Source organism: Stegostoma tigrinum, chromosome 13 (genome assembly GCF_030684315.1).
Source record: "Stegostoma tigrinum isolate sSteTig4 chromosome 13, sSteTig4.hap1, whole genome shotgun sequence".
Lineage (NCBI taxonomy): Eukaryota > Metazoa > Chordata > Chondrichthyes > Orectolobiformes > Stegostomatidae > Stegostoma > Stegostoma tigrinum.
The window spans coordinates 73,600,965-73,627,589 of record NC_081366.1 but is presented as its reverse complement, the minus strand read 5'-3'; the positions used below and the strand labels follow the sequence as shown (position 1 = coordinate 73,627,589).

General features: G+C 43.1%; 1 protein-coding gene and 1 long non-coding RNA gene across 5 annotated transcripts in view; one reads left to right on the top strand and one right to left on the bottom strand.

Moving 5' to 3' along the window:
- The first annotated feature begins 13,332 nt into the window (after positions 1 to 13,332).
- Positions 13,333 to 26,625, top strand: part of syce3 (synaptonemal complex central element protein 3) — a 30,513-nt gene continuing 17,220 nt past the window's right edge. Inside the window, exons 1-2 of one of the 4 annotated variants that reach the window (XM_048542998.2) lie at positions 13,333 to 13,466; positions 22,308 to 22,410. In XM_048542998.2, coding sequence (XP_048398955.1) covers positions 13,428 to 13,466; positions 22,308 to 22,410 — 142 coding nt within the window. In that variant the 5' untranslated portion in view covers positions 13,333 to 13,427. The remainder of the gene's footprint in view (positions 13,467 to 22,307; positions 22,411 to 26,625) is intronic. The other 3 variants (XM_048542999.2, XR_007248754.2, XM_059650781.1) reach the window with 3 other exon arrangements.
- LOC125458106 (uncharacterized) overlaps positions 23,008 to 26,625 on the bottom strand; it is a 92,097-nt gene continuing 88,479 nt past the window's right edge. Inside the window, exon 3 of the long non-coding RNA XR_007248756.1 lies at positions 23,008 to 23,609. This is a non-coding gene — a long non-coding RNA (uncharacterized LOC125458106). The remainder of the gene's footprint in view (positions 23,610 to 26,625) is intronic.

Genomic DNA, 26,625 nt, shown 5'->3' with positions numbered 1-26,625 from the left:
TACAAGGATGTTGCCTGGGTTGGAGTGTTTGAGCTCTAGGGAGAGTCTGAATAGGCTGGGGCTATATTCCCTGGAGTGTCAGAGGCTGAGAGGTGACCTTATAGACGTTTATAAGATCACGTGGGGCATGGATTGGATGAATAGACAATGTCTTTTCTCCGGGGTAGGAGAGTCCAAAACGAGAGGACATAGGTTTAAGGTGTGAGGGGAAAGAATTAAAAGGGAGCAAAGGGGCAGCTTTATCACACAGAGGGTGGTGTGTGTATAGAATGTGCTGCCAGAGGAAGTGGTGGAAGTTAGTACAATTACAACATTTAACGGGCATCTGGATGGATACATGAAGAGGGAGAATATGGGCCAAATGCTGGCAAATGGGACTAGATTAATTCAGCACAACTGGTCGGCATGGACAAGTTGGACCAAAGGGTCTGCTTCTATATTGTGCAGTTCTATGGCTCTATGATTCCATTGCTGATGTTGCTTAATGTGCTGAAGCACCGCAAATGCCTCTTTGTCACAGTATTACTGTGTGGCATCTGAACCTCTTCCCTTCCACTGTACAAATGCCTCTGACAAGATTGCTCAGAGGTGGGAACAAGTCAGAGAGCTGATTCAATGTTCAACTCTCAGAATTTGCCCTTGGAACTTTCTACATACTTGCCTCTGTGGTGAAATGATGATTTCACCTATCCTCTCGACAAACCCTTACAACCTGCAGAATGGTGGCCATGGGTGCATTCGACAATTGGGCAAGGGCAGCCTTTAGTCAATATTCAAGTAGATGGCTGTCTTTTGACAGTTCGAGAATAGTTCCCTTAAAACAGTGACCTTTTAGCATGTAGATATGGGTCACCAAGAGGTCCACCCATTCTGAAAACCCAATAATGGGACTCTAATACTGAGGCTAAGTTAAACAGACACTCAAAAGCTCACCCCTCTAACTTTTTGTTCCTTCAGGTGCTGCCTACCTACCTCATTGTGAATGGCTCCAGACAGTTAAAAAAAAACAGCTCTTAGAGTCAGATGATTACCCTTTTAATCGCTCTTTCACTCATTGCATATGAGTAGTGGGATGGTGTTCAGAGGGTTGCTGTGGGTTTGATGGGCCAAAAGGCCTGCTTCCACATCACAGACATTCTATGATTCTATGATATCCTCCAATACCTCCATGCCACAAACAACAATTGAGATGTGTAACTCATTTATCCCGCCAGTACGTTTCCAGAGGGAAAGTAAATTCTGTTTGCAAGTCTTTTCAAAGCAAGCACTTATATTCAGGAATGCAATTAACTGGTAATATTTTTGCCAATTTTTGTAAAGGTTATCTATCTAATAAATGATTCTGCATGGGATTTCCCCACATATCATATTTAAGCAGTTTCACAATATAACACTGTTGTGGTAATGAAATAAGATAATCAGCAAAGACTATAAAAATAATAGCTTTATATTGTATATGATTGTTTCTCAATTATAATGACTAGTGTGGAACTGTTCCAAGATTAATATAACGCAGACACTTAGTAAGTTAATTGTTCACCTAATTACCTAGCTTGACGCATACATTCTCAGAAGGATAGTTGAATCTTTGAGAAATGAACAAAGACTACTGTATTTGAAAACCATTTTGTGACTGCTGCATTGTTTCCACTGATTTTGATTTTAAAATAATATATGATTAATTGCGTTTGTTGAACAGGAGTTCCGTAGCCTCATGGGTTATTTCTAGTGTGCCACGGTAAATGGAAACTTTTAGGCAATGCTTGAACTTTTGTACTTTAATCTTGTAAGAAAATGTACAAGATTGATGTATCTTTGATGAATGGTTCAGTTAATTGAATGCTTTCATCAGCTAATTTAATACAAACTCCCGAACTTGGTCTTTGCATTATTTAATTTGGCATTTTATTTCCTCCACCAAATGTAACAAGCAAACTGTTTTGCCAACATTATTTGTCAGCAACAAAATGTGACTCTCCATTTTCTGTGCAATTTTCTCCAAAAACCATTTGAATACATTAACTGTTTACCAGGATATGGAATAAAGTGATGACAATTGGGCATTGATACACGCATTCAAGTAGGGAATATTCATATCCTGAGCCTCCATAGTAAACATCAGTGTGCTCTTATTGGATAGATTGAGTCCATGATATCTTTACTCAACATCAACTGGAATTTGGATATCTGAATAGCAGTGTAGAAATTATTGAGAATTGGACTCTGGGAAATCCAAGATGAAGGATGGGAGAAAATTGTGGTTGTAAGAGCTGCTTATTTTTTGAGTCTTTTTTTCAGTGTTGGAGCTGATTTCCTCGATTTGTGGAGCAATAATTACCATTTGATAAACTGTTACATTGCTTTGGAGAGAGAAGATCAAAACAACGTACTTTATAATAGGAGAGGGAGCAGGGGCCATGAGGGAGTGGAAGAAAGGAGCAGTACACCTGTGCAGCTGTGTAACCAGGCAGTGCACATTCACAGTTGACTGCCTCTGCTGTTAGTTTACATTTAAAAGGCATCTGCATGGGCATATAAATAGGTAGGGTTTATAGGAAATGGGCCAAATGGAACTAGATTAAATTAGGGTATCTGGTTGACATGTATGAGTTTAATCAAAGGGTCTGTTTCCATGGAAACATAGCCATACAACTCTGTGACTAAGTACACCAAGTTGTAAAATAAAGGAATGATCTTACTGAACCCCATAGTTAAAGTTATAGTTAGACATTAGCAATGGGAATTGTGGCTGATTTTCCTCTTCCATCATACAAGGTTATCCAGTTTAGGGCTTCTAACATTTTACAGACCCCAGTTAAAACAGTCCCAGTAAAATGTTAGAAGCCCTAAACTGGATAACCTTGTATGATGGAAGAGGAAAATCAGCCACAATTCCCAGAGACTGATTTCAAGCCTCAGACAGCCAGAGGCTGTATTACATAACTGTTTAAAAGTTTCCAATCACCCTGGCACTCTGAATATAACCCATGAAGCTACAGAGCCCCTGTTCAACCAGCACAATCAATTGAAATAACGCACCAGTCACAAAATGGTTTTCAAATACTCTAGTCTTTGTTCATATCTCAAAGGTTTGGATATCCCTTTGAGAGTGCTTGCATCAAGCTAGGTAATTAGGTGGACAATTAATTTACTAAGTGCTTGTGTTTACACAGCTGGGAACAGTTTCCAGCACGAGTCAAGATAATGGACAAATAATCATACATAGTATAAAGCTATTATTTTCTACTTACAGGGTAAGTGCACAAACAAAAATTTTTTCTAACACATCATATGACAAATCAAAGCATGGTAGGCTTAAAATTCCATCAGATATTTCCTTTCAAATGTAGTTATTGTTATTTATACAATGCTTTATTTTCCTTTTATGATAATTCTCCTTTAAGGTGTCCATATGCTGTATGTATACAATGTTGTGACTTTGCCTGGCATTTGATGCATGTTGTACTTGCAAGCCACATACAAAAAAAACAGAAACAAAAACAGAAGTTGCTGGAAAAGCTCAGCAGGTCTGGCAGCATTTGTGGAGAGAAATCAGATATAACGTTTTGTCCGGTGACTCTTCATCAGAACTACAGCAAATTCCATTTTTGTTTCTGATTTACTGCATCTGCAGTGCTTTTGGTTTTTACAAAAAAAAAGATGGTTGCTGCAACATCTGCCTCACAAGTTACAATGTGTTGTAAACAAAATAATTCTGATGAGTGATAATAAAATGCGAGGCTGGATGAACACAGCAGGCCCAGCAGCATCCCAGGAGCACAAAAGCTGATGTTTTGGGCCTAGACCCTTCATCAGAGAGGGGGATGGGGTGAGGGTTCTGGAATAAATAGGGAGAGAGGGGGAGGCGGACTGAAGATGGAGAGAAAAGGAGATAGGTGGAGAGAGTATAGGTGGTAAGGTAGGGAGGGGATAGGTCAGTCCAGGGAAGACGGACAGGTCAAGGAGGTGGGATGAGGTTAGTAGGTAGGAGATGGAGGTGCGGCTTGGGGTGGGAGGAAGGGATGGGTGAGAGGAAGAACAGGTTAGGGAGGCAGAGACAGGCTGGGCTGGTTTTGGGATACAGTGGGTGGAGGGGAAGAGCTGGGCTGGTTGTGTGGGTCAGTGGGGGGAGGGGATGAACTGGGCTGGTTTAGGGATGCGGTGGGGGAAGGGGAGATTTTGAAGCTGGTGAAGTCCACATTGATACCATTGGGCTGCAGGGTTCCGAAGCAGAATATGAGTTGCTGTTCCTGCAACCTTCGGGTGGCATCATTGTGGCACTGCAGGAGGCCCATGATGGACATGCCATCTAAAGAATGGGAGGGGGAGTGGAAATGGTTTGTGACTGGGAGGTGCAGTTGTTTATTGCGAACTGAACGGAGGTGTTCTGCAAAGCAGTCCCCAGGCCTCCGCTTGGTTTCCCCAGTGTACAGGGAGCCACACCGGGTACAATGGATACAGTATACCACATTGGCAGATGTGCAGGTGAACCTCTGCTTAATATGGAAAGTCATCTTGGGGCCTGGGATAGGGGTGAGGGAGGAGGTGTGGGGGCATGTGTAGCATTTCCTGCGGTTGCAGGGGAAGGTGCTAGGTGTGATAGGGTTGGAGGGCAGTGTGGAGCGAACAAGGGAGTCACGGAGAGTGTGGTCTCTCCGGAAGGCAGACAAGGGTGGGGATGGAAAAATGTCTTGGGTGGTGGGGTCGGATTGTAGATGGCGGAAGTGTCGGAGGATGATACGTTGTATCCGGAGTTTGGTGGGGTGGCATGTGAGGACGAGGGGGATCCTCTTTGGGCGGTTGTGTTACTTAAAAGTTTAATATAATTTCTTTGCTTTTGAGCTCATACTCTGTATGAGGGAATTTTAAACCCTAAGGGCGGAATACTTTGAGGCAACCATTCTAATTCTAAACCTGACCACAACTCTCTCCAACACAACAACTCAGACTGAAGAGAGAGTCTAGGCCCGAAACGTCAGCCTTCCTGCTCCTCTGATGCTGCTTGGCCTGCTGTGTTCATCCAGCTCTAAACCTTGTTAACTCAGACTGAAGCATGCTGTGAGGCAGAATGCCAACTAAATCTAACTTCTTCACACATTGTGCACCAAGATGCTGTGATGCCTGTCTCAGCTGTGATTTCTGACTGACCCCCTGACCCCCAACCTCTGGCTGCTCATGTACAGTCCTGCCATCTTTGACTGCATGCATAATCTTTGATCATGTCAATGATCTATGAATGTTAATCCTCGAGATCCCCAACTGCTTCTGATCAACTATCAATTCCTGATACTACCAGTCTGCCCCACCGTTGTGCCTCACCACCCTCATGACTCATCTCCCCGCCACAGTCCCCCACGCTAAATCCAGCAACTTCTGGCACACCTGGGCCATAGTTGCTTTTGCTACTCAATGGGCAACATTAACATCATAAAAAATGGAAAACAGGTCTTACCATTAAAGTTAATTAAATCTTACTTGCATTAAAACACATTAAAACACTCCTCCCATCCACACATGCTTTCCTGCTGTAAATAAATAGCAGAGTCTATGCCTCCGCTTCAAATATTTGTACACATGTGTTGCTTGGCTCTTGCTCCTACCTTAAAACTGTGCCATTTAATTTGTAGAGGCTCATCATATTCCTCCAAACAAAATGAACCATTTCACACTCCTCTGGCCGCCACATGTCTGCCCATATCAAGTGTCCTCCTGACGTCTGTTACTACCCTTTTCACCCATTACTACGTTTTTAAGTTTCACAACATCTAAGGTTTTTGAAACTATATTCTGTGAGCTGCAGTCCACTATATGTAGCCAACAGCAAACCTGTGTAATATCACAGAACATATCCCACAACTCTTAAAAAAAATCCATCAATTCTCTTCTGCTTTCTGTCCCTTAGCTAATTTCCTGTATTAGAAGCCCCAGCACTTTCAATTGCTGCCGTCAAATTTTTAGCAATTTTATTATAAATTATAGAGCAATTTATTATTTTATTATGTTATATCAAACACCTTTTGAATGTCAAGCATCAATTCATTCATCAACTCCTCTCCCTCATCTCATCAAAGAATTCAGTCAAGTACGTCAAACACAATTTGTTCTGAACAAATTTGATTTGATTTGATTCATTATTGTCACATGTACCAAGATAGAGTGAAACGTATTGTTTTGTAAACACTCCAGACAAATCATACCTTACAAAAGTACATCAGGGTAAAAGAAGAGAATGCAGAATGAAGTGTTGCAGTTACAGACAAGGTGCAGAGAAAGATAAACTTTAATATGGAAGAGGTCTATTCAAAAGTCCGATAACTGCAGAAACGTCGCTGTTTTTGAATCTGTCAGAATGAGTTTTCAAACTTTTGTTATATTCTGCATGATGGAAGAGGGTGGAATAGAGTATAACCAGGGTGTGTGGGGCCTTTGATTATGTTGGCTGCTTTCCCGAGACACCAGGAAGTATAGATGGAACAAATGAAAGGAAGGCTGGTTTTCATGATAGACTGGGCTGCATTGACAACTCTACAATATTTTGCAGTCTTGAGCAGAGCAGTTGCTATACACAAGCTGTGCCACATTTGGCGAGATGCTTTCTATGGTGCATCTATAAAAATTGGTCAGAGTCATTTATACTGGCTTTCATTCATTAACTCCTATTTTCCTACATGCCAATTATTTTTCAATGAATAATTTTCTCCAAAACATTCCCCACCAGCAACGATATGCTCATCTGTGGACAGTTTCTCAAATTTTTCCCAATTCCCTTTTTGGCACCATTCTGACTTGGAACTATATTGCTATTCCTTTGGCTGTGTCTGGGTCAAAATGCTTTAACTTCCTTCCAAAAAGCATTATGTATTTACACCATGTACCCACAGGCAGTTCAAAATGTCAACTCACCAACGCCTTCACAAGAACAGTTAGGGATGAGCAATAAATGATGGCTCTGCTATCAAGACTAACAACCTATGGCCAAAAATAGGAACAGGGGGTGTAACATCCCAATAACACAGAGGAAACAGTTCCACAGAAGGAGGTCCAATTAATTTAAAGCATTTTAATTGCACACTTGCATGGAATGACAAAGATGCTGATTACATCTCCAAAACCTCTGTGCATCTTGAATCTTTTCCCTAATGCCTTATCCTGATGATCTGCCTCCAGCCAATCACTTCATTAGATTTGTAGATACCTGCTGAAGCCTGTCAAACTGTTGAAATTGTTACAGATGCTGGAGTCAGAGATAACACAGCGTAGAGCTGGAGGAGCGCAGCAGGCCGGGCAGCATCAGAGCAGCAGGAAAGTTGACATTTCAGGTCGGGACCCTTCTTCAGAACATCAGCTTTCCTGATTCTCTGATGCTGCCTCGCCTGCTGCGCTCCTCTAGCTCCATGCTGTGTTATCTCTGCCGAAATTGTTACACCTTGGAAAAAAAGCACTCTGCTCTACATCTACAATTGCTTTTCTGCCAACCAACTAACTGCGGGTAATTGTGACTGCTAATAGTATCTGCATTGGTGTGTATGGGCTATTTTCTCTCTTAAAGCTGCAGTCATCAGATAGAAATAATTGTCGTATCTATTCAAAGTCAGAAATTTACAATTTTCTACACCTGAAAGGTATGTGATCAAGTGTTTAACCACAGCCTGCATTCCTAGGGGAATTCAACCATTCAGGAGCATGGTTTTTACGATCGATTTCAACAATTGTACTGAAGATAGCAAAAGGGTTATGTGGCCAAAGTGGTAGTGTCCATACCTATTGAGAAGGAGGCCAGGGTTCAAGTTCAACCTACTCCAGAGGAGTGTGATAGCATCTCTGAACCGGTTAGAATTATAGAATCCCAACAGAGTAGCAGCAGGCCATTCAGCCCATCGAATCCACATTTACCCTCTGAAGAGACATGCCCTTCTAATCCTGCATTTCCCATGGTCAATCCACCTAACCCGTACATCTTTGGACTCTGGGAAGAAACTAGAGCATCTGGAGGAAACCCGTGCAGCCATGGGGAGAAGGTGCAGACTCTACACAGATAGTTGCCCGAGGGGGGAATCGAAACTGGGTTCCTGGCGCTGTAAGGCAGCAGTGTTAGCTATAGTGCTGCCTTCAGAAACAGGCTTGAAGTTAAGAAGATGGGTTTTAAAAACTGTGATTATATTTAACGTTCAATGTTGTCCTTAAGGGTCATAAGTCGTTAACGTGCTGCATTTTACCTGCAGCAAAGTTTATGTTTGCTAAGAAATGAGAGCATAAAGGACTGGATTCTACTGCCAAAATAACAAAGATTTTCAAAGGCATGGCATTATTAATGGGTAATGAGGAAGCAAGTCTTCATGAATTGAAAATCTTCACAAGTTGCTGGGTGATAGGCATTGCAGTACCTCTCTAACCAGTTACTTGATCACAGCCTCCTTGAGAGTTTCATGCGATTGTTGCACTTGGGCACTAATTACCAACTAAAGGTGCCAAAATTTGAGCAGGATTTGCACTTTAAAGGTCATTTAACAACTCTGTTTCAGAAAGGAAACAAATTCAGCTATGAGTTGCCAAAATTTGTCATTAAGAATATGAGAAGGAAAAATTCCACCTTACCAAAACAAAAAGCCATGGAACTCTGAGGAGGTAAGGGACAGCATAAAATTAAAAGGAAGGACTTGTAAAAATGCAAAGAGTATTGATCGCACAGAATAAGAAAAATACAAGGACAAACAAAGGGCAACAAAAGATTTTAAGGCCAGATAAAAAGCATTAAGAAAGGAAACTAGCAAGGCATATAAAAGTCTATGAAAAGAGTTACAATGACAGGGTGTATCGGCTGGGACTTTTTTCACTTGCGCACAACAGGATGAGAGCTGACCTTACAGCAGTTCATAAAATCAGGAGGTGTACAGATAAGGTGATTAGCAGCAGTTCTTTTTCCCTAGGGTGGGGGAATTTCAAGACTAGGAGGCATATTTTTAAGGTGAGAGGAGAAAGATTTTAAAAAGGGCATGACAGGCAATTGTTTTACTCTGGGAGTTGTTCATGTGTGGAAGGAACTTCCAGAGGAAAAGGTGTATGCAGGTGCATTTGCAACGTTTAAAAGGTAAGTACATGAATAGAAAAGCTTTGGAGGGATTTGGGCCAATGCAGGCAGGTGGGATTAGTTTGGGATTATGTTCTGCATGGACTGGTTGGATGGAAGGGTCTGTTTCTGTGCTGTATGACTCTATGACTCTATAAGAGATTTATGGCTGTATAAGGAGAAATTGGCAAGTTAAGAGTATTACTGACTAAGAGTACTACACTGAAGGCCAAAGGTGGGGTTCCCGTCAATCACCGTGTGGAATGGCAGACAAGTTGAACAATTATTTTGCTTCAGAATTCACAGGTGAAGAGGACGACGGTTTGCCAGAAGTCCCAAAGAAATTAACTGAAGATCAGGGACACGGTCTAAATAAAATTAACTTCAATAAGTTACCAATCTTTTGGTTTTCATCTACGAGTGTTGAAGGAGGTAGGAGAGCACATTGCTGATGCCCTAATCATGATCTTTCAGAGTTCGGTGGATTTAGGAATTGTACCTCTGGACTGGAAATGTGCTCATGTCACTCCGTTCTTTAAGAAGGGTGACGGAAGGAAACCAGAGAATTACAGAGCAGTTAGCCTGACGTCTGTGTTGGAGAAATTGTTGGAGTCTATAATCAAGGATAGGGTTATGGCCATTAAAAATGCCAAGAGACTATAGTGAACTAAATTATATACATGGACACCCACTGTCTGTGGCAAGGCCTACATGACATTGCAGGGCTGCAAAATGAAGCAGAACAGAATAGCAAATGAAAATGCATCCCTCCCTGATGTGCTTAATGCATTTTACACTGCATTTAAACAGAATGTCACCTGCCCCAACAGCTTTGGATGAAGCTGTCCCCTCAGTCACTGCTGCAGACATCAGATCCTCCTTCTTGAGAGAGTGAACCCATGGAAAGCGACTGGCCCAGATGGAGTCAGATCCTGAGTGGATCAGCTGGTGGGAGTATTCGTTGACATTTTGAACTTCTCCCTGCTACAATCTGAAGTCCCCAACTGCTTCAAGAAGACCACCATCACCCAAAGAAAACACAGGCTATATACCTCAATGGCTACTGCCTGGTGGCTCTGACCTCCATGAGTATTATGTGCTTCGAGAGGTTAGTTATGGCTCGAATTAAATATAGCCTCCCAGCCTGCCTTGATCCCTTGCAATTTGCCTTCTGGTGCAACAGGTCCACAGCTAAGGCCATCTCCCTAACCCTACACTCATCCCTGGAATATCTGGATAACAAGGATACCAACATTAGGCTTCAATTATTGACTGCACCTTGACCTTCAATCCAAATGTAATCCCAATCAAGCTAATCTCCAAACTCCGAGACCTGGGTCTCTGCTCTGCCCTCTGCAACTGGATCCTTGACTTCCAGCCTCACAAATCACAATCAGTGAAGATAGGCAACAGCACCATTTCCACAACAGTCCTCAACACCAGCACCCCACAAAACTGCCTACTAAACACCTTGCTATACTCTCTGTACATTCATGATTCTGTGGCCAAATTCTGTTCAAACTCCATCTACAAGTTCATTGAAGACATTACTGATGAGACAGCATACTGTACGGAGATAGAATGCTTGGTGGTGTGTTGTAAAGATTATACTGTCTCCCTCAACATCGGCAAAACCAAAGAGCTGATCATTGAATTCAGGAAGCAGGGATGAGACCACGTCCTTATCTACATCAATGGAGCTGAGGTGGAGGTGGTCCAGAGCATCAAGTGCCTAGAAGTGACAATCACTAACAGTTTGTCCTGGACTACCCAAATTGATGTGATGGTCAAGAAGGCACAACAATGCCTCTTCTTCCTAGGAGGTTAAGGAAATTTGGCATATCTATAAGGTCTGTCACCAACTTCTATTGATACACCACAGAAAGCATGCTATCTGAATGCATCACGGCTTACTAAGCAACTGATCAGCCCAGCACCTAAGAAATGACAGAGTTGTCAACTCAGTTCACTGCACAAGCTAACCTTCCCTCCATTGACTCCACCTATACTTCTTGCTACCCTGGAAAGACAGCCAATATCAAAGACCCTTCCCACCGCAGTTATAATCTCTTCCAACCTCTTCCTTCAGGCAGAAAATACAAAAACTTGAACAGACGCACCAATAGATAAAAGAACAGATTCTTCCTCAATGTTATTACATTTCTGAATGGACCTTTAAAATTTCAAATCTCATGTTGAGCTAGCTTTTTGTGCACTTTCTTTTCAGCCATAATGTATTCCTTGCTTTATGCTATCACACGATTAGCTTTGTACAGTATGATCTGGCTATAAAGCAAGCAAAACAAAATTTTCCACTGTATCTTGGAGCGCAGGTTCATAGTTCCTTTAAAGTGGAGTCGCACTCAGAAGAGTAGCAAAGAAGGAATTTTGTACGCTTGCCTTCATTGTCAAAGCATTGAATATAGAAGTTAGGATGCCATGTTGCAGCTGTACAGGTCAATGGTTAGGCCACTTTTGTATTCAGTTCTAGTCTCCCTGCTGTAGGAATGATGTTTTGAAACCTGAAAGGATTCAAAAAAGATTTACAAGAACGTTGCCAGGGTCGGAGGGTTTGAGCTTTAGGAAGAGGCTGCATCGGCCTGGGCTATTTTCCTTGGTGTGTCAGAGTCTGAGGGGTGACCTGGTAGAAGTTCACAAAATCATTAGGAGTATGTATAAAGTGAACAGTCAAGGTCTTTTCCTCAGGATAAGGGAGCCCAAAACTAGAAGGTACAGACTTAAGGAGAGAGGGGAAATATTTAAAAGGGACCAAACAGGTAACTTTTTCACACTGAGGGTGCTGCTTGTATGAAATGAGCTGCCAGAGGAAGTATTGGAAGCTGGTACGATTACAGCATTTAAAAGGCATCTGGATGGGTAAATGTGATAATGGGAACTGCAGATGCTGGAGAATCCAAGATAATGAAATGTGAGGCTGGATGAACTCTCTGATGAAGGGTCTAGGCCCGAAACGTCAGCTTTTGTGCTCCTGGGATGCTGCTGGGCCTGCTGTGTTCATCCAGCCTCACATTTTATTATCTTGGATGGGTAAATGATTAGGAAGGGATATGTACTAAATCCTGGCAAATGGGACCAGATTAATTTAGGATAGCTGGTTGGCAGGAATGAGTTAGACCAATGGTTCTGTTTCTGTGCTGTACATCTCTCTGACTCTGAGATGATAATAAATCAAACCAAATACTTCCCATATGGCAATTTCTGAAGAAGGGTCCTGACCCAAAACGTCAAACTTTCCTGCTCCTCTGATGCGGCTTGGCCTGCCGTGTTCATCCAGCTTCACACCGTGTTATCTTACTTCCAACATTTGCAGTATTTTGAATTTATTTGGACAGTTTGTTTTCTAGCATTGCAGGTGAGCAGGCGAATGGTGCAAGTTGAGCAATAACACTGCTCCATTTGTAAGGTCAACAGCTCCAAGTTGTGTACAGCAATGCAAACAAAAATAAAAAAAAACACACTCGGCAAATGCAAATCGTACATTCATCAGTGACCCAGGTATGAGGTTTGGGGATGTTTGGTGGCCTACATGTTGGCCTTGGCCAGTGATCTAAACTTGACAACCATCTCTTCCAGCTGCAGTTGCTTGCAATTGGCAGACTCCGCGCCAAGAGCAGGTCACGCCTACTAACGGAAACGCCACGCCCACTCCAAGGTAAACCCCGCCCATTTCCGAGGAGACACCGCCCACTCCAGCAACATCCGAAAGATCCCACCAGCTAATAAAATGTGAGGCTGGATGAACACAGCAGGCCAAGCAGCATCTCAGGAGCACAAAAGCTGACGTTTCGAAGGGTCTAGGCCCGAAACGTCAGCTTTTGTGCTCCTGAGATGCTGCTTGGCCTGCTGTGTTCATCCAGCCTCACATTTTATTATCTTGGAATCTCCAGCATCTGCAGTTCCCACCAGCTGCCCGGTAGACCCCGCCCACCGAAACGCAGTTTGCCCGAACAGGTCCCGCCCAGTCCCACGTAAACCCCGCCCACTTTCGGCCGATTCCTGCCCACTGCCAAGATAACAAGGGCCGAAACGTCAGGTTTTGTGTTCCTACGATGCTGCTTGGCCTGCTGTGTTCATCCAGCTCCACACTTTGTTATCTCGGAGTCTCCGGCATCTGCAGTTCCCATTATCTCCTACCCACTTCCACGTAGGTTGCGCCTGTACGCGGAGAGATCCCGCCCACCCCGGTAACGTCACCATCACGCTCGAGGAGACCCCGCCCTGCCCGGGAAACCACCGCCCCCTCGTCGGACGTCTGCCCGTGCGCCCTGGCGGTTGGCGGGTGGGCAGTTGGTTTTGGCGGGAGCAGAAGTGGTGTCAGGGTTGTCGACCAAGACTGACCATGTCTTACACTCAGGACACGGCGATCATTCGGCCGCAGGTAACACACCCACAACAAAACAATACCCGCTTCAAATCCCGAAATGCTGCCACATTTCATCACTTTCCCCTCATGAAATATCGCTGTTCCGAAACACAGCCCACTCTTAACATCAAATACACCTTTTCATGTGCAACACCGTCCCTCTTCGGACATTGGACAGTGCTCAGAACTCCGGGTTTTAATTTGCTTTCTCGGACAAGCTATGTGCCTCTTCCCAAGATTATAGTCACACCTGTACACATCCCTGCAATCAATTCACCGGAATATCTAAACAAACCAGTTTTCACTGTGATTAAACCACTGTCCGATTCAAACTCTCCCACTCAGTCTTTACCTGTATTTCCTAACTCTTGATGTTGGCACTCGTCTTTAAAAATGAATTAAAGCCAACAAAGATCTTTGGTAACCCGGTTCAAAAAGAACAGGTCCTAAACGCAATATTCGGGGACCTGGATCCTCTTATAGTTGGTGGATATTAATATATGACTTCATGCTGCCCACCATCAGCCCATCTAATTCCATCCAACCTGGAGTCAAGATGCTGATAATCCGGTGTTTATTGTCCTCACTGACCACACTGTATTGTTTTTGTCTGCATTTTCCGCAGAGGGGGAAGTGATCTGGGAAGAGTGTGGTACAGGAATTATGTGAAAGGAATGGGACTGGGAATAATATGAAAAGGGTGACATTGGGATGATGCAGTGGCATGAGGATGGGAATGTTACTGTTGCAAAATGTTTCTGTGCTGCCTACTGTTTGCCCGGATTGTTGGTAACCGCGGATTTTACTGTCATGAGTACTTTGCAGTAAAATACAGTGAAAAGCTTCCATTTGTCAACATGAAATAACGCCGTTTTGAGTAATTTAAGAATAATGAACTGAAAAGGATGCAGTTTGGAGAGAGTCCGTCAGTTCTGAGCCAATTCTTCATCAACGACACCGTCTACACCGCGCCAAACCACTATTGAAGGCGCTGATCCTTGGGCGCCATCTTTGCTGCTGGGCTGATTCTCCTCCGCTGCTGCCTGCCACTGGACCAACCAACGTCACAATCTCGCCCCCCCCGGGCCCACCTCATCGATGTCGCCGCAATGCCCCACCGCCAGTGCCGAACCCTGACCGACAACGAAATCGCCGACCCTGAGGCGCCGTCTTTTTTTTTTGCCGGGCCTGCGCTTGGCCACTGCCAGCTGCAGATTTCAGGTCGCGTGCTTGTTCCGGAAAAGTAAGTTGGTGCTCGCTCAAGGTCTGTGCTGGGCCCACTGCCCTCCACTGTAGGCCCACTCAAGGCCTGAGCCCTGGGTCTGCTTGAAGTCCATGCAGCGGGCTGTTGCCCCTGCCAATGGTGTTCAAGCTCAAGAGAAGTTAATAAAATAAAAAGAAAATAGAGAGAGGGGAAAGAAAGTAAGAGAAAAGCCATTGGAGTGGATAAGCCCCACTCCACCGCCATCTTGGACCGGAAATCATTATTCAACTTCACATGGTCTGAGGAAACTTGGTGAAAGTTGCTTTCGATTTTATGAGAAGTATAATCCACTCCTTGACCATGATAACTTTCATGACTCAGTTGTTTGAATCAGTAACTCATTAATACTTCACAGCTGTCAAAATGGTGTGCGAATTTCCCTCATTGCCAGTGTACTGACAAACAGTTTTTAACTAATTGCTCATTAGTTCTTATGTTACAATTATAGATCTGGAGATTTACTGCAATCTGTTGACATTACATTGTATGCTTTCATTGTTTTTTGCACATGATATCAATTTTTTTTCTGATTCTTTCACAAGTTTTGGGCGCCATTGACTGGGGCAGCATTTATTGCCTACCAGTTATAGCCCTGGAAATTGTGGAGGTTAACTGCCTTCTTAACAGCTGCTGCCCTCTAGCTAAAGGCACACCCACAATGCTCATTGGAAGAGAGGTCCAGGATGTAGACCTAGCAACAGTGAAGAAATATAGTTCCAAGCCAGTTTGGTGTGTGACTTGGAGAGAACATGTAGATGGTACTGTTGCCATGCGATTGCTGTCATTATGGTATTGGTCACAGATTTGCAAAGTGTTGTTAAAGGAAACTTGCTTAAATTATTCCAATATAAGCTGTATAGGTTCAATCTTTGTGAGCACTGCTGCCACTGTGTTGGTGGTGAAGGAAATGATTGTTGGGTTACAAGTCAAATGCCAACTTTATCCTGGATGGCGTTTGGGTTGTTGAGTGTTGTTGGAACTGCAGCCATTCAGGCAAATGGATGGTATTTTATCGCAACCCTTAATTGTGCTTTACAAATGGCTGACAGGAATTAGGGAAACAAGGGATGAGTTACTTGCCACAGAATTCCGAGACCCTGCTCTTGTAGCCACTGTATTCATATTTCTGATCATATACTAATACAGCCAGTTCAGTTTTTGTTTAATGATAACCCTGCCCCTCTCCCTTTCCCCACTAAGGATATTGATAGTTACCATTGAACATCAAGGGGCAATGGTTGATTTCTGTCTTGTTCCAAATAGACACCGTATCTGCCATGAGGAACCCAGCACTGATCTCAGGCAACTAAGATGATTGACCTCCAACAACCATCATTCCTTATTCTAAACATGATTCCAAACAGCAGAGGATCTATCCACTGATTCCCATTGATTTCAAGTTTTCTAGGTCTCCTTGATGTCATACTTGATCAAATGCTGCCTTGATCTCAAGGATGGCCACTGCCACCTCTTTGGTCCATGTTTGGACCCAGTCTATAAAACGTTTAGGAGCTGAATGGCCCTGGCAAAAGCCAAACTGAGCATCAGTGAACAATCATTCCTTTGTTGAGTATCGATAAGGAAAACTGTTGATGACCTCTTCCATCAGTTTGCTAGTGATCAAGAAGAAATTGATAGGCTGGTAATTTCTGAGATTGAATCTGTTCAGCTTTTTGTGCACAGGACACATTGTTGCTTAGATACTAATGGTGCAGCTGTACTAGCAGGCTCTGGCAAGGTACATGGTTGGTTCAGGAGCACAAATCAGTTCAGCAGCGAGAATGTTGACAGGGTCCATACCCTTTGTAGTTTACGATTTCTGCACCCATTTTGTTGATATCACATGAATTGACATGTTTATACGATGCCTAGGGTTTCAGGAGGGTTTCAAAGTGCCCATTGTGCACTTTGAATGGAGTTAAGCACAGATACTTTGTCTTGTGTTTTACACTGATGTGCTGGGATCCTCCATCATTGAAGATGCAGATATTTGTGGAACCTCCTCCTCCTCCTATTGATTGTTTAATTAATCCAACATCATTCATGACTGGGTTTAGCAAGAATGTGGACCTTACATTTGATCAGTTGGTTGTGGGATTACTTAGTCCTTTCTGTTGTATGCTATTTCCAGTGTTCATCGTGCATGTAATCCTGTGTTGGAGCTTCACCAGATTGAGACCTCATTTTTAGATATGCCTGGTGCTGCTTCTGGTGTGCCTTCCAGCACTTTCTATTGAACCAGGCTTGATCTGTCCTTGATGGTAATATGAGAGTGATGTTACATGCCAGGCAATGAGGTTAGAGATTGTGGTTGAGTACAGTTCTGCTGCTATAACAAGGTGTGGAGCTGGATGAACACAGCAGGCCAAGCAGCATCTTAGGAGCAGGAAAGCTGATGTTTTGGCCTAGACCCTTCATCAGAAAGACCTGATGAAGGGTCTAGGCCCAAAATGTCAGCTTTCCTGCTCCTAAAATGCTGCTTGGCATGCTGTGTTCATCCAGCTCCACACCTTGTTATTTCGGATTGTCCAGCATCTGCAGTTCCTATTATTCCTCATACAGTTCTGCTGCTGCTGGCTGACAATGTTTCGTGGATGCCTAGTCTTGAATTGCCAGATGTTCAAAGCCTGTCTAAATTTAATATGCTTGTTGCTACAGAATACAATGTGAAGATGGGTCTTCATTTCCATAACAACTATGCAGTGGTTACTCCTACCAGTTGTGATACTTTAGACTTCAGAACTTTAATAACTTGATAGTTTGAAAGAATCAACAAAAATAATCTGTTACACATGGAAAGAAGCAGCAGTAAGTCTTTTTGGAATAAACTGTCTCTTGGGATGCAAGGGGAAAGGAGAAATTGTTCTAAAGGAATTAAAAGCACATGCAAATTAACCATCCTTGGAAAGAAACAACAATAATTAAGGTAATAAAATGTGAGGCTGGATGAACACAGCAGGCCCAGCAGCATCTCAGGAGCACAAAAGCTGACGTTTCGGGCCTAGACCCTTCATCAGAGAGGGGGATGGGGTGAGGGTTCTGGAATAAATAAGGAGAGAGGGAGAGGCGGACCGAAGATGGAGAGAAAAGAAGATGGAAAAGGTGGAGAGGAGAGTATAGGTGGTGAGGTAGGGAGGGGATAGGTCAGTCCAGGGAAGACGGACAAGTCAAGGAGGTGGGATGAGGTTAGTAGGTAGGAAATGGAGGTGCGGCTTGAGGTGGGAGGAGGGGATAGGTGAGAGGAAGAACAGGTTAGGGAGGCAGAGACAAGTTGGACTGGTTTTGGGATGCAGTGGGTGGGGGGGGGAGAGCTGGGCTGGTTGTGTGGTGCAGTGGGGGGAGGCGACAAACGGCTGGTTTTGGGATGCGGTGGGGGAAGGGGAGATTTTCCCTATTTACTCCAGAACCCTCACCCCATCCCCCTCTCTGATGAAGGGTCTAGGCCTGAAACGTCAGCTTTTGAGCTCCTGAGATGCTGCTGGGCCTGCTGTGTTCATCCAGCCTCACATTTTATTATCTTGGATCCTCCAGCATCTGCAGTTCCCATTATCACTGACACAATAACTAAGGTGTTTCCTGGGAGAGAAGCGATAACAACTGCTTGATAACCTGCTGCCCTGTGACAAATGCACACTTAATAGTGTTTAGAAATAATGTTCTGAAGTAAAGGTATTAATTGCAAGAAATGCTGTGTTTTAAACTGATAGCTAACTCTGAATGTCACAAGGAACAGGGAAGCTACAGACTCCAAGTCTCCTGAAGTGTAGTAGGTGTTGGGGATTATTGAATCAGCATAATGTTACACCAGAAACTTGAAAGAGGGAAAATTGTGTAAGAATCCAACAGTAGAATAATTCAATTGCAGAACTTCGAAGAACAACATTGCATAAGGACCAAACCCGGACACTTTCAGAGATGGACACTGTTGGTTGTAATCCTGGCCAGATTCCTCCATTCATCGAGTAACAGGCAGGTTGGGTTTTGAGGCTTAACTTTCTTACTTGAAGCGTCTTATTTTGGTTGCTACATGCAATAACATTTAAATCATTGTTTCATTACTTGACCGTGAGATTTCTTAATACATAGCTGAATTAAAGATAACTTGTGGTGAGTTTACCCACAACACAGTACTGTCATGAACAGGCAATCTATGATATTTAGTGATTAAGACAAAAAAGAGTACTAATCTAGAATTACCTGGATGTGACCTTCTAGAATTGTGCTCAAGTGAAGATGGAAGGTAGGATTGTTGCCTGGTTAACTAAATGTGAAGAATAAAATTGAGCTTACAAAAATTAAATAAATTATCACTGGCCAGGGATACCACATAAGCTAGATCACAGGACCATATATAGAACATAGAACAGTACAGCACAGAACAGGCCCTTCAGCCCACGATGTTGCGCCGACCATTGATCCTCATGTATGCACCCTCAAATTTCTGTGACCATATGCATGTCCAGCAGTCTCTTAAATGGCCCCAATGACCTTTTTCTAATCATCCTGTTCACAGCTATTATTACATACCTTTGGAGCAGGTGGGATTGAACCCAGGCCAACTGGTCCAGAAGGAAGTGCACTACCACTGAACCAGAAGCACCCTTTCATAACATATGGAAAATGTATGCATTGGTGTCACACAGCAGCCCTTTGTATTCCTGATTCAATTAATGAAAACAGTTCTTGTCGTAGACAGACCTTTGGCAAAGATGAGGCAAATACAACGTGTTGAGCAGTTGGTGGTGATATTAATGAAGTAGAATATATGTTGCAGTTTACCATTTTTTGTGAAAAGAATTCACCTGGATGTATTCATAAATCTTGACCAATTAATATTTATAAATAATAGCAGATAAATCAGAAATTCATGCTGGTTAAACTTGAAGAGGTAAGAGTAAGATATTAATTTTGGATTGATTTAATAGAAACATCTTTAGCAACAAATAAGAGGTTACAGTAGTTTAGGACAATTTTGTTCAATTCTTTCCAGGATTGTGAGTGTCACTGACTGGGTTAGTATTCATTGTCCACCCGTTGAATTGAGAGACTTGTTTGCCCATTTTGGAGGGCAGTTGAAAGTCAACCACATTGCTATGAGTTTGGTGTCTGTGTAGGCCAGATCTGATAAGGACAGCAGATTTCCTTCCCTCAGAAACATTAGTGAAGCAGATGGATGTCTACAGCAATTGCTTTCATGGTTGCAGTTAAGACTAGCTTTTCATTTGACATTTTTAGGAAATTCAAATTTCATCAACTGCTATGGTGACATTCAAGACCATATCCCAGAGCATTAGTTTGGGCCTCTGGAACATAACTCCAGTGACATTACAACCAAGTTGCTAACTTATTCAAGCTTAAAACTCGCTGACTGATCTACCAGAAACAAAGGCTTACAGAAGTAGCAAATATATAAATATATATCAATGAGAAAAAGTATCCTGGCTGACTGAATGCAGTACTGGAAGGGAAGAGAGAATGCCGGAGAAAACTGAGGAAACTGAATAACCTTTCAAGGTCAACACAGTAAATGAAGATTTTTAATATCTGAATGTTTGCAGAATTCAATTTTTGTTGTAAATCTTAATAGAAATAAAGCTGATTCACTAATATATGGAGTTGGATGAAGCATTTTGGAAAAATAATGTCTTAATTCTCTGAAAGACCACTAAGATTTAATTTGTTGGATAAGTCAAGATAATTTTAAAAATCAGAATTGTACCTGATTTAAATTCAGCCTCTTGAAAATATTGCCTGAAAGATACTTCAGATTTGAAGTGGAACTCTAAGAGAGAGGACACTAAGCATGGGATTTTCTATTTTAAATTAAAGTTTTCATTTAGTGTGCATTCCAAATTAGAACTTAGAGGCTGGAGTGCTTCCTGGATGCTCCATTTATGTCATGAACAGATTTGCTCATTTTTGGGGGGGTTTAATAAACATTGTGTATGGTTTGTTGATTTGTTCTCTGCTCGTTTATTACGCTGGGGATCATCCAGTACCTTGGGTATATGGTAGACCGTTGCATTTGATAATATGAAGAGCAGGCACCTGACACACTTTGGAACGTAATATACCCATCACTGCCTGCAGCCCCAGAAATGTTTGCCAGGGACAGTTCTTAATGAAAGAAAAATTCCAGTGGCCTGTGATCATTTTTGAGGTCATTTTCACCTAGACATAACATTATTGCTTACTAAAATTCTTAAGAACTGAAATAATGCCCATGAGAAAACAAAGTGTGAAGCTGGATGAACACAGCAGGCCAAGCAGCATCTCAGGAGCACAAAAGCTGATGTTTCGGGCCTAGACCCTTCATCAGAGAGGGGGAATGGGAGAGGGTTCTGGAATAAATAGGGAGAGAGGGGGAGGCAAACCGAAGATGGAGACAAAAGAAGATAGGTGGAGAGGAGAGTATAGGTGGGGAGGTAGTGAGGGGATAGGTCAGTCCAGGGAAGACGGACAGGTCAAGGAGGTGGGATGAGGTTAGTAGGTAGGAAATGGAGGTGCGGCTTGAGGTGGGAGGAGGGGATAGGTGAGAGGAAGAACAGGTTAGGGAGGCGGGGACAGGCTGGGCTGGTTTTGGGATGCAGTGGGTGGAGGGGATGAGCTGGGCTGGTTTTGGGATGCAGTGGGGGAAGGGGAGATTTTGAAGCTTGTGAAGTCCACATTGATACCATTGGGCTGCAGGGCTCCCAAGTGGAATATGAGTTGCTGTTCCTGCAACCTTCGGGTGGCATCATTGTGGCACTGCAGGAGGCCCATGATGGACATGCCATCTGAGGAATGGGAGGGCGGGTTAAAATGGTTCGCGATTGGGAGGTGCAGTTGTTTATTGAGAACTGAGCAAAGGTGTTCTGCAAAGCGGTCCCCAAGCCTCCGCATGGTTTCGCCAATGTAGAGGAAGCCACACTGGGTAAAATGGATACAGTATGCCACATTGGCAGATGTTCAGGTGAACATCTGCTTAATATGGAAAGTCATCTTGGGGCCTGGGATGGGGGTGAGGACGGAGGTGTGGGGGCAAGTGTAGCACTTGCTGTGGTTGCAGGGAAATGTGCTGGGTGTGGTGGGGTTGGAGGGGAGTGTGGAGCGGACAAGGGAGTCACGGAGAGAGTGGTCTCTCCGGAAGGCAGACATGGGTGGGGATGGAAATATGTCTTGGGTGGTGGGGTTGGATTGTAGATGGTGGAAGTGTCAGAGTGTGTCCCCTCCCTACCTCCCCACCTATACTCTCCTCTCCACCTATCTTCTTTTCTCTCCATCTTCGGTCCGCCTCCCCCTCTCTCCCTATTTGTTCCAGAATCTCTCCCCATCCCGCTCTCTGATGAAGGGTCTAGGCCTGAAGCGTCAGCTTTTGTGCTCCTGAGATGCTGCTTGGCCTGCTGTGTTCATCTAGCTTCACACTTTGTTATCTTGGATTCTCCAGCATCTGCAGCTCCCATTATCTCTAATGCCCATGAGACTTGTTACAAAGCCTGAAGAATGATTCACAAAAGTCTATCATTACCTTAATGCAAATAAATTGTTATGTGTATCCTAAAACCTTGTTAGGTTATTGCTGAGAATTATTATGATCTCAATTTCATTTGTAGATGGCGGAATGTATACCATGTACTCATGAAGACGTCATAAAATTACTTGAAGACACGCGGGTTGAATTAGAAGAAAAGTTGAATGATTTGGAGATGTTGTCAGGTGCAGTTCGTTGCTGTTGTGATTAGATATTAGTATGTTTTGCGAGAAATATGGTACTTGTACTTTGATGAGATTCCAGGAAAGGAGAAAAGGTATTTTGGAACACTGGCTTTGGAATCCTGGATCACCACTCAAGATGTGACATCCCTGAGGAAGAGGTCCTCTGTTAATAACATTAAAAGGGAGTAGACAAGATCCAGAAGCATTGGAAGCAGTTTTGAATTTGGGAAGCATTCAAAACACTAATTGGCAAACTTGTTTAGAATACATGGCCTCATTAACAGTATGTGTATAGTCTGAAAAGCCTTCAAAACAAGCTTATTGAAAAGCTTTCTATTAATATTTTGCTGATTGCTTTTGCATGCTGTTGGTGAGTGCAAATTGTATTTGGTTATCTTTATAGCTTTTACATCATTGTAAATGCCACTTTAGCAGAACGAACTGTGACAGTTGACCTGCTCCACAATCAGGATCTTGTATCATGAGCAATGTTCTTTGAACTACGCACCTTAAACAGACTAATTGATCTGTCATTTTATCGGACCTTGCTGTAATCAAATTAGCTGCCATATTTGCCCACTTAACAGTGACATGGCCTCAAAAATAATTAACTGTGAAGTGTTTTTTGGCTTTTCTCAGAATATGCAAATACCTTATAAATGGAAATTCTTTATTTCTGCAAACCAACATTCAGCTATTGACAAAATACTGCAGATGCTGGATATCTAAAATAGAGAATGTTGGATAAACTTTAGATTTAGGTTTTCTTGTCAAATGTGCTCAGGTACAGGGATACAGGAGTACACTGAAAAGTGTACAAAGTCACCATTCCAGGCACCATCTTCGGTACAAAGGTACCTAAGTACAAAATCTTTGGTACAAAAATAGAAAAGTAAAGAAATAAGTCAAAAACTTCATCAGTACGCTTCCTAATATTGAGTAGAAAAATAAAGTTAAAAGTTAAATATTACAGTCCATTCCTAGGCCATGGGTCTGACAGGGCTCTTCCCCACGCTGGGCACACTTTCATCTGCACTGGGTGAAGCCTCGGCCCGGGCTCGCTGCTCTGCCACTTTACTTGCTTGCCGCTTTGCCGCCACCCGCTCCCACCTGGCCCCAGCTCCTGCCACGCTCTGTCACCACCGCAGTGTATACAACTGAGTTCTCTCCAGAAGGTAACATAGCAGGTCTGGTGAATTCTGTGGAGAGGGAAACAAAGTTAATGTTTTGAATCTGGTCTAACTTCCTCAGAACACCACTGTGAAGTGCAACTGTCATGTTCTGGTCTGAACTGAATTGTGCTGTTCTTGATAACAAAGTGTGGAGCTGGAAGAACACAGCAGGCCAAGCAGCATCTCAGGAGCTTTTGTGCTTGGCCTGCTGTGTTCATCCTACCTCCTCACCTTTACTCTGCTCTCCACCCATCTTCTTTTCTCTCCATCTTCGGTCCGCCTCCCCCTCTCTCCCTATTTATTCCAGAACCCTCACCCCATCCCCCTCTCTGATGAAGGGTCTAGGCCCGAAACGTCCCCCTCCCTACCTCTCCACCTATACTCTACTCTCCACCTATCTTCTTTTCTCTCCATCTTCAGTCCGCCTCCCTCCTGTCCCTATTTATTCCAGAACCCTCACCCCATCCCCCTCTCTGATGAAGGGTCTAGGCCCAAAACGTTAGCTTTTGTGCTCCTGAGATGCTGCTTGGCCTGCTGTGTTCATCCAACTTCACACTTTATTATCTACACTTTGTTATCTTGGATTCTCCAGCATCTGCAGTTCCCATTATCACTGTGCTGTTCTTGAGTTTGGCAATAGCACCACCTTGTGATAGAATTCAAGAATTACAGCAGTATAACAAAACTTTTAAGTACTTCTACTTCAATTTGATGGACTGCACGTACTCACCCATTCTGCTTCAACAGCAGCTCCTAAAGCCATGACTTCTCCCACTTTGAAGGTCAAGAGGAGCACGGATGTAAGCACCATCACCTGCAGGTCCCCCTTTAAGCCACACACTGTCCTGACTCAGAATAATAGTACCCTAATTGATGAGGGTGGGCCAATGAATGTTGTCTTCATGGACTTTTGAAAAACACTTGACAAGGTCATTCATGTTACGCTGATCCAGAAGATTAAGTCACATGGAAAACATGGTGAGTTGGTAAATTGAATACAAAATTGGCTTGGTCATAGAAGTGATTAGTTGTGGAGCGATGTTTTCCTCTCACTGAGATCTCTGACCAGTGGTCTTCCACAACCCAATCAGTGCTGGGAACTCTGTTGCTTATTATGTATATATAAATATATATATACGATTTGGATGAAAGCATGAGTTGCCTGATTAATAAGCTTGCAGATGACATGAAAATGGTGGAGTTTTTGGTCGTGCAGAAGGTTGTCAAATGATACAGCAGGATATACATCATATAGAAAATTGGGAGGAGTCATAGCAGATGGAGTTTAATGTGGACGAATATGAGGTGATGCATTTTGGGAGGTTGCATGGAAAGTCTGCATTGAATTTAGAGGGATCTTGGGGTGACAGTCTGCAGCTACCTCAAAGTGGCAATATAAGTGGACAAGGTGAAAATAAAGGCGTGGAGCAATGCTTGCCTTCATCAGTCAGGGCACTGAGTACAAAAGTTGGCAAATCATGTTGCAGCTGTACATAACTGTTGTTAAGCCACTTTTGAAACGTTGTGTGCAGTTCTGGTTGCCACACTGTAGGAAGGATGTGGAAGCTTTCAAGAGGGTACAAAAGAGGTTTACTGAGATGTTGCTTGGATTAGAGTGCAATTATCTATAAGGAGAGGTTGAATAAACTTAGATTGTTTTCGCTAGAGCGTTGGAGGTTGAGGAGTAACTTGATACAAGTATACAAAATTTTGGGTGGTACGAATAGGTGGATAGTCTGTGCCTCTTTTCTGGGATGGAAATATCAAATACTGAGGGTGGGGGCGGCGGTGGTGTGGGTGGAGGGAATGCATAAGTTTTACATGAGAAGGGGAAAGTTTAAAGGACATGTACAGTCAAATTTTTTTTAACACAGATGGTAAGTGCCCAGAACAGAGGTGGTAGAAGCAGATGCAATAACAACGAGAGACATTTCCATGGACATATAAAAAGGCAGGGAATAGAGGGGTACAGACTATGTGCGGGCAGATAGGATTAGTATAGAAGAGCATCATGCTCGGCATAGACATGGTGGGCCCAAAGGCCTGTTGCTGTACTATACTGTTTGTTCTACGTTCTATGTTCCTTCACAGTAGCTGGATTAAAATCCTTGTACTTGCTTCCTTAACAGCATTGTGGGTATACTTGCACCACATGGACTGCAACAGTTCAAGAATGCAGCTCACTCAAGGACAATTAAGGATGGGCAATAAATGCTAGCCATCAATGCCCATATTACATGAATGGTTGAAAACAATTATAAATGTGTGTATTAAAGTAACAAGAGGAGACACCTACTGTGCAGATGGAAACTATCACCATACCAGGGATTAGTACATTTAGTCAAATAGCTTTTGGAAAATTTTCTGTGCCATATTTATAGCTGATGAGTTCATGGAAAAGTTTGTTCCAGCACTTATCTATTTAACTGCTGTCTTTAAGCAGTATTTTTTAAACCTGTCGTTTTCCTCCCTGCTGTACTGTTCCATAAATTTCTATCCTGTCCTCTCATTGTCTTTTAACAACAGGAAACATTTGTGCCCTGAGCACCGTTTTTATTGTTCTCCTATGTTGCATCGGCCTACCCGATGGCCCCTTTCTTCACCCTGCATGATGTTCTTTTTCTCCAATTAGCTCTCTTTCGTCTCTTTGTTTTTGGTCTTTTCTTTTGTAGAAGTGACCGAAACACTGATGAAAACAAAAAGGCTAGATCTCCCTTCCCCATCCCCCATTTCTGAAGAAGGCGTCCAACCCAAAACGTCAGCTTTCTTGCTCCTCTGATGCTGCCTGGCCTGCGGTATTCCTCCAGCTCCACACTGTGTTATATCTGACTCCAGCATCGGCAATTCTTACTGTCTCTAACTTAGATAATGTGTGCTTCTGTCATGTCAAATTTACAAGTAACTACTTGACGTAAGTTTTGGTATATGCAGTGCTGCCAGTGTCAATTGTTGAGTGTGAGCCTCTACTTAGAATTGGAGTTATACAACACAGGTAAGGATGTAGATGAAGAGAACTAACACAGATGTTGCATTAATTTATGTG